At 37.8% G+C, this 20145-nt stretch overlaps 1 protein-coding gene across 5 annotated transcripts in view; it reads left to right on the top strand.

Moving 5' to 3' along the window:
- Positions 1 to 20145, top strand: part of SEC24B (SEC24 homolog B, COPII component) — a 99153-nt gene that overhangs the window by 7217 nt on the left and 71791 nt on the right. For all 5 annotated transcript variants that reach the window (XM_086704427.1, XM_086704424.1, XM_086704423.1 and 2 more), the window contains exon 2: positions 16712 to 17461. In XM_086704427.1, coding sequence (XP_086560553.1) covers positions 16712 to 17461 — 750 coding nt within the window. The remainder of the gene's footprint in view (positions 1 to 16711; positions 17462 to 20145) is intronic.

The following is a 20145-nucleotide window of genomic DNA, read 5'->3' as shown; positions in this document are numbered from 1 at the left end:
AAAATTTAAAAAAGGTATATAGACTATTTCTTAAAAATCTTTTGTTTACTTCTCAGGTCAGATTGGTACCAGTGAGTAGATAATGTGTTAGAATATATGTTCTTCTTTTATGCAGACATACCTCACTTGAGGCTAAGAATGTAGAAACTTTTCAGAGATTGTATGTAACCTGAACTTCCCTGTTTTCAGTGATTTATTTGTTGATGCTCTTTTTGTGAGTCACTGTGTTAGGTTATTTGGTGGATGTAGTAAAATTATTTTATTTCATTGGTTCTAAGACACCTTTGTTTCACATTTTTATCTCTGAATTTGGGGGCCATCTTAGAATTGGTGAAATTTTAAAATTTGTTTTACTGAAGTGATAGAAGTCATGATATAGTTGCGTGAAAACCTGCCATTAACAGCTGACACGGTGAGCTGAATAATGGCCCCCTAGTATGTTTCCGTCCTAATTTTTGAAACCTTTGCAGCTGTGATTAAGAGTTGGGGCTATTATCTTGGATCTGAGTGGGCCTGATATAATCACAACATCTGATTAGAGGGGACCTGGAGGAGTCAGCATCTAGAGGTGGGAGTAGTGTGCTTTGAAGATGGAAGAAAGGGCCATAAGCCAAGGAATGCAGGTGACCACTAGAAGCTGAAAAAGGCAAGGAAATGGATTCCCTTCTTGGAGCCTCAGAAGGAACCATGTCTGCCCATGATCCTTTGACCTTAGCCCAGTGAACTGATTTTGGACTTCTGACCTCTAGAACTGTAAAATAATAAATTTGTGGTGTTTTAAGCCAGTTTGTGGTAATTCATTACAATAGCAGTAGAAGCTAATGCACCTGGTGAGTGTAAAAAGCAGCAGTATCAAAACACCGTAGATGTAGTTAAATACTGTATATTATTACCTTCCTTTCGTTTCAAAGGCTGTTCTTCCATTTGAACTAATATAGTTATATTATCTATAATATAGATCTATATATAATATAGATCAAAAAACTTAGATACATGCATTTGTTCTTGTACTAGAGTATAATTTGCTTTATGTAGCGAAAACTCTTAAAGTTTTGTGTTCTTTCTCTCACGTAGTCCTTCTTGATACATTGTGATGAGAGAAATGTCTGATACAGAAGTGTTTGATGATTATTTACTAGGCTTAATTTTTTCCCCAAAATGTAGGAATGATTTCCATGAGCCAGGCATTATGCTAAGCTTCAGGAATATGATAGAGCTGGGACCCAACTAGACTCAAATTTTTCACTTAGAGAGTTTACAGTTAGACAATTACAGTACCATGTGAAAAGTACTGTCATTGTGGTCCAAGATGCTGTAGATGCACCATTAAGTAGGCATTCACTTGCAGGGTTAGCAGATGTTTTCTGGAGGAAGAGTTGAACTGAGATCCGAAGAATTAGAGTTGGTCAGATGAAGGGGTAAGAGAGGATTTTTGATGGTTCCAGGTGGAGGGAAGAGCCTGTGTGAAGGGTCAGAGATGAGAAAGCATGGCTTGAGAAAAATTTAGTATGGTCAACGTGTGTATGGATCAGTGATTCTTGGCCTTTTCATACTCATGGCTACCTTAGTGCTAAAGTTTTAGTTGGTGGCATTCTTGAAGAAATTAAACTTTGGACACTTCTAATTAAAAAAAAGCAGGGGCATCTAGGTTGGTTAAGTGTCGGACTTCGGCTCAGGTAATGATCTCACAGTTTGTAAGTTTGAGCCCTGTTTGGGGCTCTGTGCTGACAGCTCAGAGCCCCCAGCTTCCTTTGGATTCTTTGTCTCCCTTTCTCTCTGACCCTCCCCCACTCTCACTCTGTCTCTCTCTCTTAGAAATAAACATTAAAAAATTTTTATTAGAAAAAAGCAAATTTCAGAAAAATATCACATATTTATTTGATCCCCTTTACAAGGAAGGCAGCGTACCTATATTCTGCCCTAACCAACCTCTTCGATGGCCTTTTGAAGCAAAGCTCTGGCACAGTCTTTCCTTATGTTGTGCTCTGGCTTTGCTCTCTACCAGGTCATCATTCTGTATCACTTCAACATAATGATAGGCACCTTTAGTGTAGCAAAATTTCATTTTCTTTATTGACCAGACCTCAGTAGACCCATGTGAATGCTTTGAATATAGCGGTATATTAAGGCACACCTGCTGAAAATCACAGTGAGAAGGAGTGGTGAGTGATAAAGTAGAAGTGAGCAGCAGTCAGGTCGTGCAGGGCCTTTGCATTCATTTTCTCTTTGCTGCTGCAACAAATTACCACAAATTGGCAGAATAAAATAACATGAATTCATCATCTGTAGGTTAAAAGTCTAACAAGGCTAAAATCAAGATCAGTAGGGCTGAATTCCCTCCTAGAGACTGTGGGAGAGAATCCATTTATTTGCCTTTTCCTGCTTTTAGAGGTGCCCACATTCCTTGGTTCATGGTCCCCTCTGTCTGCCTTCAGAGCTGGCAATATCTGGCTTCATCTCTGAAGAGTCTTCTGTAGTCACTTCTCCCTGCCTCTCCTCTGCCTCCCTCTTGTACTTTTAATTTTAAGGACTCTTGTGATTACACTGAGCTCATCTGGATAATCAAAGCTTTTCTCCCTATTTTAAGGTCAGATGATTAGCAGTCCTAATACAATCTGCAATGTCAGCTCCCTTTTGCCATATAAGCTGTCATATTTATATGTTCCAGTGATTAGGTCATGGACATTTGGGGTCAGGGAGAGATTGCTGTGCTTTCCACTGTCTTATAGACCATATTAAAGGATTTGAACTTTTTATTAATGGCAAGAAAAACCATTAGAGGGGGGCCTGGTGGCTCTGTCGGTTAAGCCTCTGACTCTTGATTTCGACTCAGATTTCAGCACAGAGCCTGCTTGGCTTCTTCTCTTTCTGTCCTTCTTCCCCATCTCTTTCAAAATAAATAAACATTTTAAAAGATTAGAAAGCTTTAAACAAAGAAATAACATAATCAGATTTGATTTTTAGGAAAATCACTCTGGTTCTGTATGGTGCAGTCATTTGTCTAAAAAATAGTGTCATACAGTCAATTTAGTAAGTCATTTCCAGCACTTTTTCCTTTTGATGTTGTAAAAACTTATTTTGCAGTAATTTTAGATTTGTGGAAGTGATGCAAAGATAGTACAGAATGCAGTGTTCTTCACTCAGCTTCCTCTAAAGTCTTAACATCTTCCAAAACCGTAGTACCTTTATCAAAACTAGAAAATTAACATTGCTGACATACCATATTAGCTAAACTATAGATTTTACTTAGGAGCGCCTGGGTGGCTCAGTCGGTTAAGCATCCGACATCGGCTCAGGTCATGATCTCTCAGTTTGTGGGTTCGAGCCCCACGTTGGGTTCTGTACTGACAGCTCAGAGCCTGGAGCCTGCTTCAAAATCTGTCTCTCCCTCTCTCTGCCCCTCCCTCACGTGTGCTTTGTCCCTCTCTCTCAAAAATATAAACTTTAAAAATTTTTTTTGAAAACTATAGAATTTATTTCTATTTTCCCACTGTTTTTTTTTTTTTTTTCCTGTTCCTGAATACAGTACAGTTTAGGATATCATACTGCTTTAAGTGTCATGTCTCCTTAGTCTCCTCTGATCTGTGACAGTTTCTTAGCCTTTTTGTTTGTTTTTTAGGACTTTGACAGGACTGGTTAATTATTTTGTAGACAGTTCCTCACTTTGCTGATGCTTTCTCATGATTCAGTGAGGGTGAATTCTTAAGACTGTCAGTTTACTGGGGCACGTGGGTGGCTTAGTTAAGCATCTGACTTCAGCTCACATCATGATCTCATGGTTTGTGAGTTCAAGCCCGTGTCTGACTCTTTGCTGACAACGCAGAGCTTTGGACTCTCTCTCTGTCCCTCCTCTGCTCATTCTCTCTCCCTCTCGCTTTCTCTGAAAAGTAAATAAACTTAAAAAAAATAATTTATGACTTTTTAGAAAGAATACCACAGAGGTGAAGTGCCCTTCTTATCACATTGTATTAGGGATCAGATGATATCAACTTGTTTTATTACTGGTCATGTTAACCTTGGGCACTTGATTGAAGGAATGTCTTAGCCCAGTCAAAATGTCATAGACTGTGTGGCTTAAACTGTAGCCATTTATTTTCTCACAGTGTTGGAGTCCAGAAGTCTGAGATTAGAGTGACAGCATAGTTGGGTTCTGGTGAAGACCCTCTTCCTTGCTGTTGTGCTTACATGGCTTTTCTGCATGCATGTGGAGAGAGAGGGATTTCTTCTTACAAGAAAACTAATTCCATCATGAGAGTCCTTCCTACCATTGTGACCTAATCTAAACCTAATTACCTCCCAAAGACCCCATCTTAAGACCATCGAATTGGGGTTAGAGCTTCAACATACGTATTGGGGGGGGGGGTGTGCATTTAATCTATAACAGGGGCTGCCAGGTTCCTCCACTGCAAAATTATTTTTTTTTCCCCTACTCTGTTTGTTAGGAGTTACTTAACTCCAGCCCACATTCAACAGAAAGTAAGTTGAGAATTAAGCTCCACCTCCTACAGTGAGGTATATCAAATAATTTGTGAGCACATGCTGAAGTCATCACAGTAATTCAAATATTCTTCGGGAAATACTTGATTCCTGTTTCTCCTTAAAGTTTGGCCCACTAATTTTAGCATTCCTCAGTGTCTTGCACCTGCAGTGATTTTTACTGTGGAATTCTGATGGTAATTTTCTCTTTTGCTCATTTATTCTACATTTATTATTTGAACTATTTCTGTAAGGAAGACACCCCTTTTCTCCCATTTTAAAATGTATGCAGTCATTTATTTATATCATTATAGGGGCGCCTGGGTGGCGCAGTCGGTTAAGCGTCCGACTTCAGCCAGGTCACGATCTCGCAGTCCGTGAGTTCGAGCCCCGCGTCGGGCTCTGGGCTGATGGCTCAGAGCCTGGAGCCTGTTTCCGATTCTGTGTCTCCCTCTCTCTCTGCCCCTCCCCCGTTCATGCTCTGTCTCTCTCTGTCCCAAAAATAAAATAAACGTTGAAAAAAAAAATTTATATTATTATAGGCTCATGAATATTTACTTTATTCTTTGGATTATAATCTAGAACTATCATTATTTATATTTGTTCCTCGAGTTGTTTTGAGTTTTGGCCACTGGGAACTCTTTCAGGTTGGCTCCAGTGTCCCTTTACCTCCATCCTTTTGTCTTTTGACTGCTTCCTTACTTTCTGACACTACAAGGTACTCTACTCTGCACTTGCCCTATCCCAACACTGGAATCAGTCCTTTGTCCAAGGAGCCCTAGTTCCTTTTGTTGGAGCATGGTTTTTAGAAACCAAGACCTGGGCCCTGGAGGTGCTCATAGCTACTGGGGTGTCACTGCTTATAGGCTTTCTCAGTAGACAGAGTTAGGAGATATTTATGTATGTACTTAATTATGTATGTAAACATCTCTATAATTACATCTGTGCCTATTCATCTGTGTATATTTTACCTAAGTATCCTTCACTCAGGTTATCATACATGTAATGCAGTTAGACTGATCTGTCACAGTCTTCATTCTGTCCTAGATTATCTTGACATCCTGGATGTTGTTTTACAATTTGCAGATAGTAAAACTTGCTTTTGTTCTTTATGGTGTACAGCTCTATGAGTTTTGGCAAATCCGTGCAGTCAAGTATCTACCACCACCGCAGTATCATAGAGAACAGTTCCATTACTATAAAAAATGTCTTCATGTAGTCCCCTGGTAATCATCATCTCTTCCTCCATCAGCCCTGACAACCATTGCTCTGTTCTACGTTTCTGTCATTCTGCTTTTCCAGAATGTCATATAAATAGATCCATAAAATATGTCTCTTGGGTCTGGTTTCTTTCACTGAGTTACATTCATTTCTGCTGTTGCATGAATCAGTTGTCTGTTCCCTTTTATTGCTGTGTACTTTTCTATGGTATGTGTATACTAGGATTGTTTAACCATCCTCTGTTGTTGAATATCTTGATTGTTTCTAGTTCTTGGTGATTGTGAATAAAGCTGCTGTAAACATTCATATACTAGTTTTTGTGTGAACGCAGGTTTTCTGCTCACATAGGTAAATATGTGGGAGTAGCACTGCTGAGTCGAATGGTAACTACAGTTGACCCTGAACAACTCAGGATTGAACTGCATGAATCCACTTATATGCAGATTTTTTTCTATAAATACAGTAAAGTACTCTTTTTTTTATAAATTTTTTTTTCAACGTTTATTTATTTTTGGGACAGAGAGAGACAGAGCATGAACGGGGGAGGGGCAGAGAGAGAGGGAGACACAGAATCGGAAACAGGCTCCAGGCTCTGAGCCATCAGCCCAGAGCCCGACGCGGGGCTCGAACTCACGGACCGCGAGATCGTGACCTGGCTGAAGTCGGACGCTCAACCGACTGCGCCACCCAGGCGCCCCTACAGTAAAGTACTCTTAATGTGACCTCTTCCTTATGATTTTCTTAGTAACACTTTGTTTTCTCTACCTTACTTCATCGTAAGAATACAGTATATAGTACGTATAACATATAAAACATGTGTTAAGCAACTGTTTATGTTATCGGTAAGGCCTCCAGTCAATAGTAGGCTATTAGTAGTTAAGTTTTAGGGAAGTCAAAAGTTATCCTTACTTTCAGCTGCACAGGGAGTTCATGCCCCTAACCTCTGCATTGTTCAAGGGTCAGCTGTATATATTTAACTTTACTAGGACTTGCCAAACTGTTTTCCAAGGTGGCAAAATAGTACTATTTTCTGTTCCCTCCAGCAATGAGTAAGAGTTCCTTTTGCACCACATCTTTCCCAACATTTGATATTTTTATTTTTTTGTTGTTGTTTTAGTCATTACAATGGCTATGTAGTGATATTTCATAGTTTAATTTGCATTTCCCTAATGATTTATGATGAGCAGCTTAATGTTATTGCCATCCATATATCTTCTTTGGTGATTATTTTCAGACCTTTTACCAGTTTTTTTGGTTGGGTTGTCTGTTTTCTTACCGTTGGATTTGAAGAATTCTTAATAAATTCTGGATATGAGGCTTTTATTAGGCATGTGATTTGTAAATATTATCTCCTCATCCATAGCTTTCTTATAATTCTCTTGGTGCTTTTTGTAGAGTAAAATTTTTAATTTGATGAAGTCTCTTTTCTCAATATTTTCTGTTCCTGATCATGCTTTTTAGTATCATAGGTTAAGAACTTATTGCTAATCTCATATTTATCTATATATTCTAAATTTTCTCCTAGAAGTTTTCGAATTTTACATTTAGATCTGTGATTCATTTTGACTTAAGTTTTGAGACCTTAGACGTGTTGAGGTTCATTTTTTTTTTGAGGTTCATTTTTTGAATGTGGACTATGACAGCACCATTTGTTGAAAAGATTATCTTTACTTCATTGAATTGCCTTGACATCTTCGTCACAAATCTGTTGGCTTATGTTTTTGTGGCTCTATTTCTAGATTTTTTATTACGTTCTGTGTATCTGTCCTTTCTCTGGTACCACACCTTCTTCATTATTGTAGCATATAAAGCAACCCTTGAAATTGGGTAATGTGAGTACTCCAAATGTTCTTTTTCAAAGTTTTTGGTTTTTTGGTGTTTTAGTACCTTTGCCTTTCCATAGAAATTTCAGAATCAGCTTGTTGATATTTATTAAAAAACTATTGGTATTTTTATTGGCATTGCATCAAACCTAAAGATAAAAACTGAGATAATTTATATCTTAATTGCAAGTCTTCCAGCCCACAAACATGGTATATTAGTCCTTCCATTTATGTAAAGAAATCCTTGATTTCTTTCATCAGTGTTTTGTCATTTTCAGCATATAGATCCTTTACATATTTCATTAGATTTATATTTTAAGTACTTCTTTGTGATATTATAAATAGTATTTATTTATTTGTTTATTTTGAGAGAGAGCATGCACACATACTTGAACAGGGGAGGGGCAGAGAGAGAGGGAGAGAATCCACGCAGACAGCACAGAGCCTGATTCTGTGCCACAAACCAGGATACCATGACCTGAGCCAAAGTCAAGAGTTGGACGTTCAACCGACTGAGCCATTTAGATGCTTGGTTTTGTTTTTTATTTTAATTTTAAATCCTATTTGTTCATTATTGTTTTGAGGAGTGCATTTGACTCTTACATGTTGACCTTGTATCTTGTGACTTTGATAAACTCACTTATTTTCTTTCTTTTTTAAAGATTCTTCAGATTTTTCTACACAGTCCTGTCATTCTGCAAATATAGTTTTATTCTTTTCCAATCTGTATGCCATTTCTTTGTCTTTTTTTTTTTTTTTTTTTTTTTTTGCGTTTTTAAAGTATCTAGTAAATCCTGAACATTGTTGAATAAGGGAATGGCTTTTATTTTTTTACTATGAGTGCATGGTAGTGAAGAATACAGTACTTACTAGAGTTGCTTGGTGCCACTGCTTTACTTTATGCCACAGGGCCAGTATGGTACCCATCATTGCTTCTGTGCCGTTAGTACAAATGTCAACACAGCAAAGAAGGCAAATACCATTTTAGTACCCTTATGAACATAGTTTCTACCTATGGATCCCCCATGAGTCTCCAGTATTACCAGGGTTCTGTGTACTACACTTTGAGAATTGCTGTTCTATATCCTTACTGTACAAGTTTCCCAGGTCTGCTGTAACAAAATCCTACCAACTGGGTGGCTTAAAACAGAAATTTGTTCTCTCCCGGTCCTGGAGACTGGAAGTCTGAAGTTAAGGTGTCGCCAAGGCCATATCTCTCTGTAGACTCTAGGGGAGAATCTTTTTCTTGCCTCTTCTAACTTTTGTTTGACAGTTGATGTTCCTTGTGGCTGCATCACTCTGCTTTACCTTCTCATTGCCTTTTCTTCAATGTGTATATCTTCTATTTACGTGCATCTTATAAAGTTACATGTGGTTGCATTTAGGACCCACTTAATCTCAAGACCCTTAACTTAATCTTGTCTTTTGTCATAAAATGTAATAGTTATTCTTTTCCCTATAAGATCATTTTCACACATTCTGGGGATTAGGATGTGGATATATCTTTTGGGAGGCCGTTGTTCAACCTTATTGTTTACATAAATGTTAGACTGCTACATCTTGTTCCACAGGTTTCTTAAATTTTCCTTTTCTTATGTTTTCTCTGTTTTTAATTACATCATTTTATTTATTTATTACTATTTTGTTTCAACTAAGCTCTACACCCAATGTGGGGCTTGAACTCACAACCCCAAGATCAAGAGTCACGTACGCTGACTGAGCCACCCAGGTGCCTCAGATTTGGATCACTTTATTGACCAGTCTTTAGATTCATTGATTCTTTCTTCCACTATGCTGTTGAGGCTATCTAGTATATTTATTTCAGCTTTATTCTGAATATTTTCATTTTCAAAATAGTTTTCATTTCTCATTTTATATTATCAGTTCAGTTACTGATTTTTTTTTTCAATTCTTTGAATATATTTTCTTCCTTCTTTTGAACATATTTACAGTAGCTGCTTTAAAACCTTTGTCTGCTAAATTCAACTTCTGGGACAACTTTGATTCTGGTCTCTGCTGGGTTTTTTACTGGGCATCTCAATGTTTCTCCTGTGTCTGTCTATACAGTTAGGCTGCTAACTAGGGACTTTGCCCAACTATTGTAACTGATAGGAAACTACTTTCAGAAGAGTAAAATGAATGAACACACAGACTTAACCTACAAATATATTTATTATCATATTGTTTAATATTTTTAAAATATGGAAAACAACCTAAATGGCTATTAATAGAGAAGTGATTAAAATATGGTATATCTATGTTATAATTCTATGTAATTATATAGATTCTAATTTATAGATTCTATGAATATGTAATGGTATGTTATAATGTAAATGTATGTTATAATTTTACTTTTGCTTAACTAAATTAGATATATCCTAGAAGAAATTAGTGGGTAGTTACACATCAGAATATTAATAGCAGTTATCTCAGGTAGTAAGATAATGAATGATATTTTGTTTGATAATTTTCTGTACTCCTTTTTGCAATTATTGTATATCACATTTGTAATAAGAAAAATACTCCTAGAGTTATTTTTCAACGTTTATTTATTTTTGGGACAGAGAGAGACAGAGCATGAACGGGGGAGGGGCAGAGAGAGAGGGAGACACAGAATCGGAAACAGGCTCCAGGCTCTGAGCCATCAGCCCAGAGCCCGACGCGGGGCTCGAACCCACGGACCGCGAGATTGTGACCTGGCTGAAGTCGGACGCTTAACTGACTGCGCCACCCAGGCGCCCCTAGAGTTATTTTTCAAAATTTTGACTATCTACATATATAACTAATTTATCCTTTCATCCACAACCTTTGTCTCTCTCCATTTTAGTAGTTGTTTGTTTTTTTTTTTTTTCAACTTTTTTTATTTATTTATGGGACAGACAGAGACAGAGCATGAACGGGGGAGGGGCAGAGAGAGAGGGAGACACAGAATCGGAAACAGGCTCCAGGCTCCGAGCCATCAGCCCAGAGCCTGACGCGGGGCTCGAACTCACGGACCGTGAGATCGTGACCTGGCTGAAGTCGGACGCTTAACCGACTGCGCCACCCAGGCGCCCCTCCATTTTAGTAGTTGTAAAATACCAGCAGTCTTTTCTTATATGCTACAGAACCATTTTGAATTCACAAAGAAAGATGCACATCTAAATAATCCCAGAAAACCAGTTATTTCTCTGTTATTTTTTTTAATTAGTAGCATTAATGAAATTTGGTAGTACCTAAAAATACTTTTGTAATTAATATTTCTACTGATGTCCAATTTAAATGTTTAGGCCTAGGGGCGCCTGGGTGGCTCAGTCAGGTAAGCGTCCGACTTCAGCTCAGGTCATGATCTCACAGTCCGTGAGTTCGAGCCCGTGTTGGGCTCTGTGCTGACAGCTCAGAGCCTGGAGCCTGCTTCAGATTCTGTGTCTCCCTGTCTTTCTGCCCCTCCCCTGCTCATGCTCTGTCTCTGTCTCAAAAATAAATAAAAACATTAAAAAAATAAATATGTAGGCCTAGGTTGAAAGCATTCCGTATATGCTGACATTAATTCACCTTTTCTGTTTGTATTTTTCTGTCTTATAGTTGTATTCAGTAGGAGTCTAATGCAATCTGCATATGTAATTTTAAATTGTCTGGAAGTCATATTAAAATAGCTGAAATAAGTACAATCAATTTCAGTTTATCCAGTTATCACAATATATAAAAGGTTGTTATTTTCACATGTGTTCATGTTTAGTATTAAAAAGTTACTGAGAGGGGCACCCTGAGTGGCTCAGCTGGTTAAGCATCCAACTCTTAATCTTGCTCAGGTGGATGATCTCATACTTCATGAGATCCAGCCCTGAGCTGGTGTGACAGCATGGAGCCTGCTTGGGATTCATTCATATTCTCTCTCTCTCTCTCTCTCTCTCTCTCTCTCTTTCTTTCTCTCTCTCTCTTTCTTTCTCTCTCTCATGCACTCTATCAAAAAAATAAACTTTAAAAAGATAAAAAATTAAAAGTTACTGAGCTATCTTACTTTTTTCATATCATTTCTTTAAAATTGTGTGTTTTATACTTTTTTTTTTACAAAGGTTTTTTTTTTTTTTAATGTTTTATTTACTTTTAAGACAGAGAGAGACAGAGCATGAGTGGGGATGGGGCAGAGAGAGAGGGAGACACAGAATCCGAAGCAGGCTCCAGGTTCTGAGCTGTGAGCACAGAGCCCGACGTGGGGCTCGAATCCAAGAACTGTGAGATCATGACCTGAGCTGAAATTGGACGCTTAACCAGCTGAACCACCCACGTGCCCCTGAGTGTGTGTTTTATACTTAAAGCACCTTCAATTCAGATTAGCTATGTTCTAGTACTCGATAACCATGTGTCGCTAGTGGCTACCATATGGGGTAATGCAGGTCTGTCACATGTGTCTATGATTCCAGTTGTTTTTACCTCTCCTAGTAAACCTAGTTTTCAGCCCTTAGGTTTTTTTTTTCATTCTTTCCTAGTGTACCTGATTCAACTCTTTTTCTATATTTTACATAAGCTTTTCAGCTCTCAAGTAATATGTTATCTACAAAGGAACTATTTTTCTAATGGAATAGGACTACTTAGTGCATTCTGTACATATGTACACATAATTATGTTTAACTGATTTAAAGATAACATGTTCTTTTGTAAGAATTACTGAAACTGTGATGTCTGGACTTTTAAGAATATAGTACATTTTTATGTTAAGTAAAGTTGGGTGTAGTTCAGTTTTAGAATCTGGATTCTGAATTTTTAAAAATAGTAATTAGTTGCTGTGTCAGTTGCTATTGCTATATAACAAATTATTCCAAAACTTAACAGTCGAAAACAACTATTTTATTATGCTCACAGATTTTGTTGATCAGGAATTTGCACAGGGCAGAGTCAGGATGGCTTTTCTCTGCTCTATGATATCTAGGGCCTCAGCTTGGAAGACTCAAAGGTGTTTTGATGACTGGAGTTTAGAATGATCTGGAAGGCTCATTTATTCACATGTTTGGCACCTGGGCTAGAATGACTCAAAAACTTGGGAGTTCAAACCTGGGTGCCTAAATGTGACCTCTCCATGTGGTTTGACTCCCCCAGACCATGGCAGCTGTGGAATAACTGGACTTCCTGCGCAGCTAGCTACTCAGGGGTCCACAAGCACATGTTCCTTCAAACAACGTAGAAACTGAATTGTCTCTGATCAAGCAGGGAAGTCACACGGCTTCGCTTCTGCCATTCTTTATTGGTGGAAGCTATTAAAAGCCTGCTCGAATTCAAAGGAAGTAGACAGATTTCACCCTTTAATCAGAACAGTATCAAAGAATTTCGGGACCACGTTTTAAAACTGCCACAGTTGCTGAGGGAATTATAGGAAATACAGGCAAATGCAAATGCTAATACTACTGAAATTTCGATAATTTACAGATTTTGTTAAAAATAAAAGAGCATAGGTGTGTGTAACCTCTGTATTTGTAATATTTGTCAGGTTCAGTTTTTAGTATGTGTAGAAGAAATTAAACTTTAATATTAGTTTTGATATTATATCCTACTACAGTTAGTAGAATTATCTAATACATTTTAAAGTTGAAGAGGAACGCCTGGGTGGCTCAGTGAGTTAAGCATCTGACTTCAGGTAATGATCTCGCTGTTCATGAGTTCAAGCCCGGTATCAGGCTCTGTGCTGACAAGGCAGCTCAGAGCCTGGAGCCTGCTTCAGATTCTGTGTCTCCTCCTCTCTCTGCCCCTCCCCTGCTCATGCTCTGTCTCTTTCTCTCTCTCAAAAATAATAAAAACATTTAAAAAATAAATTTGAAGAAAATACTCTCTCAAAAAAATAAGTAAATAAATAAATTTTTTAAAAAAGGGCACCTGGGTGGCTCAGTTGGTTAAGCGTCCAACTCTTGATTTCAAGGTCATGATTTCATAGTTCATGACTTAGAGCCCCACATCCGGCTCCGTGTTGATATTGATAGTGTAAGGCCTGCTTGGGATTCTCTCTCTCTCATTCTCTCTCTCTCTCTCTCTCTCTCTCCCCCCCCTCCCCCCCCTCCCCCCCTCCCCCCCTCCCCCTCTCTCTCCCTCTCTCTCCCTCTCTCTCCCTCTCTCTCCCTCTCTCTCCCTCTCTCTCCCTCTCTCTCCCTCTCTCTCCCTCTCTCTCCCTCTCTCTCCCTCTCTCTCCCTCTCCTCCTTCCCCCTCCCCCTCTCCCTCCCCGCCCAGTTCTTCCCCCCACTTATGCGTGCTCACACTCTAAATAAATAAGTAAAATTGAAGAAAATGTGTTTCTTGTTAGGTCACAGTAAGATAAAATTTTTAAAAATATTTTACTTGTCCTGGATACCATTTTCTTTTCATTTAAGCTGATCTTATGTTTATTTATTTTTTTAAGTAATCTTTTGAAAATTGATTTAAAATATTTGAAAGGAAGCGTTTTACTTCGAAAGGAGTCTTGATTCATTTATCATTTGAACCAGATTATCTTCACATACTTTTCATATATTCATAACATTTGGATCTTGATATTGAATAAGGATTGGTAAGCATCAACATATAATTAGCTATTCACACCTTCACATCCCCTCAAAGTAAGTAACTTTCTTTGATGGGCTGAGAAGTGAAAAAGGTTTCCTTTTTTCACCAGAAGTAGGTAGTTCACTTCTGGTAAACATTAGCATGTACAACATTCCTGTTAGCTTTAAAAGAATGGCATTTGAATAGCTTGGATATACTGATGATTATTTCCCTGTTTTCAGATCCTATAGGATAGATGAGCCACATCATTTATTAAGTGGATAGATATTTAAACAGACTTATCTAACTCTGATGTGGGTCTTCTCTTGATCGATAATGCCTTACCAGTATAGAGTTTAGTCTTTTTTTTTGTTTTTTCTTTTTGCCTAATTTGTGAAGTAGGTATAATTACAACTGTTTACTTCAAAGGACAGTGAATGGCACATAATGTAATATGTTTAATAATACTTGTAATATTAATAAAAGAGCACTGGGTGTTATATGTAAGTGGTGAATCACTAAATTCTATTCCTGAAATTACTGTGCTGAATGTTAACTAACTTGGATTTAAATTTTAAAAAAAGTAATAAAAGTAATACTGAGGTTAATGTTAATTTGAATGGTATTGATATAAAATATATTCTGTAGTGATCAAAAATATGAATATATGTCAATGGAAATATTAACAGTATTAGAGGAGGGACGCCTGCGTGGCTCAGTCGCTTGAACTTTGACTTCAGCTTAGGTCGTGATCTCGAGGTCTGTGAGTTCAAGCCCGCCTCGGGCTCTGTGCTGACAGCTCAGAGCCTGGAGCCTGCTTCAGATTCTGTGTATCCCTGTGTATCTCTCTGCCCCTCTCCCGCTCATGTTCTGTCTCTTTCTCTGTCAAAAAAATAAATAAACATTAAAAAAAAAATTTTTTAAGTAGTAGAGGAAAACACAGGTATATATTTTTATAATATTAGAATGGGGCTCTATTAAGTATGACTTAAAAATTTATCAAGCATGAAAGAAAGATTTTACTATATAATAATAGAGAAACTATAGCAAAGGGCACCATGAACAAAGTCAAAAAAACAGTAACCCAAGGGAAACAGTAACCCAAGGGAAAAAAAAATTTTTGAATGTTATTTTTCAAGAGAGAGAGAGAGACAGAGCATGAGGAGGGGAGGGGCAGAAAAAGAGGAGACAGTGAACCTGAAGCAGGCTCCAGGCTCTGAGCTGTCAGCACAGCCCGATGTGGAGCTCGAACCCATGGACTGCGAGATCATGACCTGAGCTAAAGTCGGACACTTAACCAACGCTTAACTGACTGAGCCACCCAGGTGCCCTGGTTAAACTTCTTAATATACAAGAACACTTATAAATCATTATGGAAAGCACAACTCTGTGACAAAAGGACAAATAACAGAGAAAGACACCTAAGTAGCTAAGAAATACTTGGAAAGATTCTCAGCATTACTCAAAGTTAAGTATGCAACCTGAAATGTTTCTCAGGTTGGCAAGATTGAAATGTTAGTGTTGGGAAGATGAGGCATTCTTAAGCATTATTCATAGGAAGTATAAATTGATAGACTTTTTGAAGAGATATTTGGCAGTAATGGTCAATTTTAAAAGTACAAACCCTTTGAACCTCCAGATTCATCACAGAGGTTGACCTCATAAATATAAATTAGTTTACTCCCTGAAATAAATATTCATCAAAGGAGATTTAGTGAATAATATTACATCTCCGTAATGAAATACTATATAGGTTTTTAGAAGAATAGTGAAGATTTATATATGCTAACACAGAAGGATATTCAGGATATTTAGTAAAAAAAGCAAATTACAGAACTGTGTCATGAAAGATACGCAAGAAACCATTAAGTATAGCTACATGTAGGAAGAAGGATATCAGCTACCAGGAAAAGGAGTGGTACTTTTTATTTTATATTCTTCACTGTTTGAAAAAAAATTTTTTTACATTGGGTATCTAGTGTTAGTTTTTTAGTTAAAAAAAAACAAAAAACAAAAAAAAAAAGCTAATAAAAAAGGTTTGTACTTCTTCCATACTGGGAATGGTAGTTATCTATTGCTGTCTAACAAAACACTCCAAAATTTAGCAACTTAAACAACAAATGTTTAATCTCATCATTTCTGAAGGACATGAACTTGGGAGCAGCTGGGTAGTTTCTGGCTTTGGATGTCATGAGATTGTAGTCAAGCTATCATTTGGAGCTGTACTTTTCTCAAGACTCTACTGAGTATGAAGGATCTGTTTCTAAACTCACTGATGTGGTTGTTGGCAGGCCCCAGTTTCCCCTTGGCTGTTGGGCACAGAGTTCAGTACCTTACCTCATGGGTTCTTCCATAGGCTCCTCACAATTCGGCAGCTTTGTTCAAACTTAATGATCTAAGAGAGAGCTAGCACTCAAGATTAGGCTAATCTTGGAAGCGATAAATCATTACCTCTGCTTAATGTGCTATTGGTCACGCAGATCAGTCTTAGTATATTGTGGGAGGATGTGAATTCACACCCAAGGGTATCAATACCACGAGGTAGAGATCACTGGGGGCCATCTTGGAGGCTAGCTACCACAGTGGGTCATAATAGTATATCTTTTGTGACAATTTGGGATTATGGCAATATTTACATGAGAACTGTGTTTAAAAACTAGTATCTCCTTGCCAATCCCTATAAATGTTTGCTTTTCTTTTTCAGGTCCAGCACAGAATCAAATGCATGTTCCATCAGGGTATGGATTGCATCCTCAAAACTATATTGCTCCCTCAGGACATTATCCTCAAGGACCTGGGAAAATGACCTCATTGCCATTGGATAGCCAATGTGGTGATTACTACTCTGGTCTCTATATTGTACCGACACAAAATGTGGTGACTCCTAACACAGCAAACCAACAACCAGGAGCACAGCAGATGTATGGCAGGGGTCCTCCTGCTCCTCATATTGTAGGATCCACTCCGGGACCTTTCCAGGGTGCCGCTTCATCAGCATCCCATTTGCATACGAGTGCCTCCCAGCCGTACTCCCCTTTTGTGAATCACTACAGTAGTCCAGCCATGTACTCTGCCAACTCTTCTGTTGCTTCTCAGGGATTTCCCTCTACTTGTGGTCACTATGCTATGTCAACTGTTTCTAATGCTGCGTATCCTAGTGTTTCATATCCCTCTCTGCCTGCTGGTGATCCATATGGGCAACAAATGTTTACCTCACAGAATGCTCCGACTGTCCGGCCGGTTAGAGATAATTCATTTTCTGGTCACAGTACAGCTATCAGTCATTCATCACTGCTTCCACCTCCACCATCACACCAGTACCACCAGCAGCAGAGTCTTTCAGGATGCAATACTCTCTCGTGGTCAGCTTCAGGCCTTCCGTCAACCCAAGATAATCTCCTCCGAAACCACGGTGGCTCCCTGGCTACAGCCAACAGCAACCCAACGAATACTGGTAGGTTGAATGAAAAGTACACCAAAGCATGGCTGAAAATCAGTGCATTTCCAGTCAGGTTTTTATTTGCATGAAGGTTAAAGATAATATTGCCTAATGGAAAAATTGGAAATTAGCTCACCTTTGCAGGTTATTTGCCTTATTTATTGTGGTACTTTGCAACATTTCCCCGAACCCTTTTCCTTCACCTATTCACAATCAGCCACCCAACCATCTACCATACATAGGTGTGTTCTTTGTCATGATTGGGATCTCAGGCAATGTTTGTTGATACATTTTATGCCTCTGCAGTAGTTGTCTTTAGTATGAATTAGGTCTAGGGCAAAATAGGATCCATTTGGATTTATGCTTTGTTAGCCACTACTTTCTTTTTTATACCGCTCAACCTTGGGACAGTTACTATTTCAGCCAGAGCCCTACTCACTATAGAATACCACACCGGTTTCCCAAGTGAAGCCCTGTTAGCAATGCTCACAGAAAAAATATATATGTATGTAATATGTCAGAATACATACTAAAGCTTATGTTTTCTATTCCCTATTGGTAAATTAGGATGAAGGATGGGGAAGAGGAAGAAAGATACATGAAGAATACTCTTGTAGTCTTTCTAACCATCCTAAATCAAGATATGGTTAAATTTATTAGTTTGAAAATTACATACATGTCATTTTAGTGTGGGGTTTCCATAGGATATACTCATTTTAATTCAACTTGTGAGCTTGAACTTCACAAAATATGCTCTTGAACTGAATGAAAATGTATGTAAAGAATGAGAACTGGTCAAGATGTGGTAGTTTTCTGAACAGTATCTTTAAATTGTATATCAGAGTCCAAAGAGCCATAGTTTAAAGTTGATGTAGAAAAGTATCCTTCCCTGGACAATTAGATTATTTAAAATTAGAACTTTGGAATATTATGCCTGAACTGTATACTTGAGATCGTCTGTTCTTTCACTGCTGTGTTATGTAAAAACACTTTTGGCTGTAAGCAACTAATAGTGGTTTAAACAAAAGTGGTATTTTTCTCAGATAACAAGAAGTCCAGGTAGATATAGTGGATCCAGATGTCCTCAGTGTCTTTTCTGCCGTCCTTTGCACATTGGTTTATAGAAACAGTTGAACTTCTGTATCTGTAGACATCTAGTCTTGGTTAAAAGCAGAAAGAAGGGAGAGGAAAGAAGATAGGGTGGTGGTACTGACAGACTTTTTATATCATTTGCCATAGCTGTTTTAAAAGACAGTCCCTAATTTTAGGGAGGATTGGAAAATGAACATTTAGCTTTGTAGCCTTCATGGTAGAAGCAGGTGAGAAAGAAATGTGTTGGTATCAACTAGGCCTTGGGTAAGTCAACATAGAGCATCTCTCACAGCTCTCAAATCTGGCTGTGCACCAGGTCCCCTTGCACAGATTGTGATCTTCAACCCTACCTACTGAGCTAGAAGAGAATCTTCAGTATAGTCTGTGGAATCTATATTTCTGATTTGACCTCATGACACCTAGTACAAGATTCAAATGCAAATTCTATTTTTTGTTTTACAAATGAGGAAAGCTATCCAAGTTGGGTTTTGCCTTCCGGTGGTGATTAATGTTAGAAACAGAGTTTGTCCCGGAGCTCAGTTTCTTTGACTCTCAGCCTTCCCTCCTCAGAACCAGGGCTTTCTGTCCCCTAGAAATTGTTTTCTTTCTCTCTTCTTTCAGCAGTCCTTTTACAGATCAGCTTATCCTAAGGTCCCTCTGACTTAAGGATTTTGTGACTTTCGGGACAAAAAAAGAAGAAATACAGGTAATTCCTATCTTATTTCTGAGATGGGAATGGGACCCTGGATGGAACCAATTATACTGAGATACAGGGTCAGGGAAATACGGGGCCATTTGGCCAATGAATAGAACACCTAATTGTAAAGAGCTATCGCTGAAAAAAATATTGAATAAAGAATAATTACAAAATTACCTTCTTTTTGAATAATAATTTGTCCTTTACATAGAGAGATGGGGTATATTTCCATTCTTTTAATCCTAGTACCATACCATGAAAGTCATAAAAATATAATTTGAGAAGTTAATTCATGTCAAATAGGGTTTTGTTTTGGTTTTTTTTGCCTTTAGATTGGTAAGTTACTTTTTAATTCTAGTTCAGAACTTGACAAATATATCTCAGGTTAATTGGATACTTGTTCTTCCCCATTTCAAAAGAAATAAAGAGGTTATTTTTGAAACCTACTTTGAAATGAAATATTACAGAAGTTCCCAGACTTTCTCAGGTTGAATCGATATGTATCAACATTTCTTTTCGTGGCGCCCCAAGCAATGTAGTAGTAATAGTTCATAAGGTATTTGGCAGATATCACTGTTTCTCTTAGAAATTTAAAACATCCTTTGGTAAGTTTTTATAGTGAAAAATTAACAAATACACATAGAAAGAGTTCAGATATAGATAGAATGAAAACTAAAAGTTTACTACCATTAGAAATTTTGGCCATTAATTTCCAGAGATAATCACAGTTAGCAATTTTTTTTGTGAATCCTTCCAGAAATCCTCTACACGTATACAAATGTTCTATATTAGAGGTATCATAAGCACATACATACACATTTAAAGTTAATCATTAAATACTAAGGAATTATTTTGTATGATACACTAAATAACATGAAACTATTGAAATTCGTAAATTTTTGGTTAATTT

Source organism: Puma concolor, chromosome B1 (assembly GCF_028749965.1).
Source record: "Puma concolor isolate L17-30 chromosome B1, mPumCon1.1.hap2, whole genome shotgun sequence".
Taxonomy (NCBI): domain Eukaryota; kingdom Metazoa; phylum Chordata; class Mammalia; order Carnivora; family Felidae; genus Puma; species Puma concolor.
The sequence above is the reverse complement of the archived record's forward strand: the minus strand, read 5'-3'. Positions and strand labels throughout refer to the sequence as shown.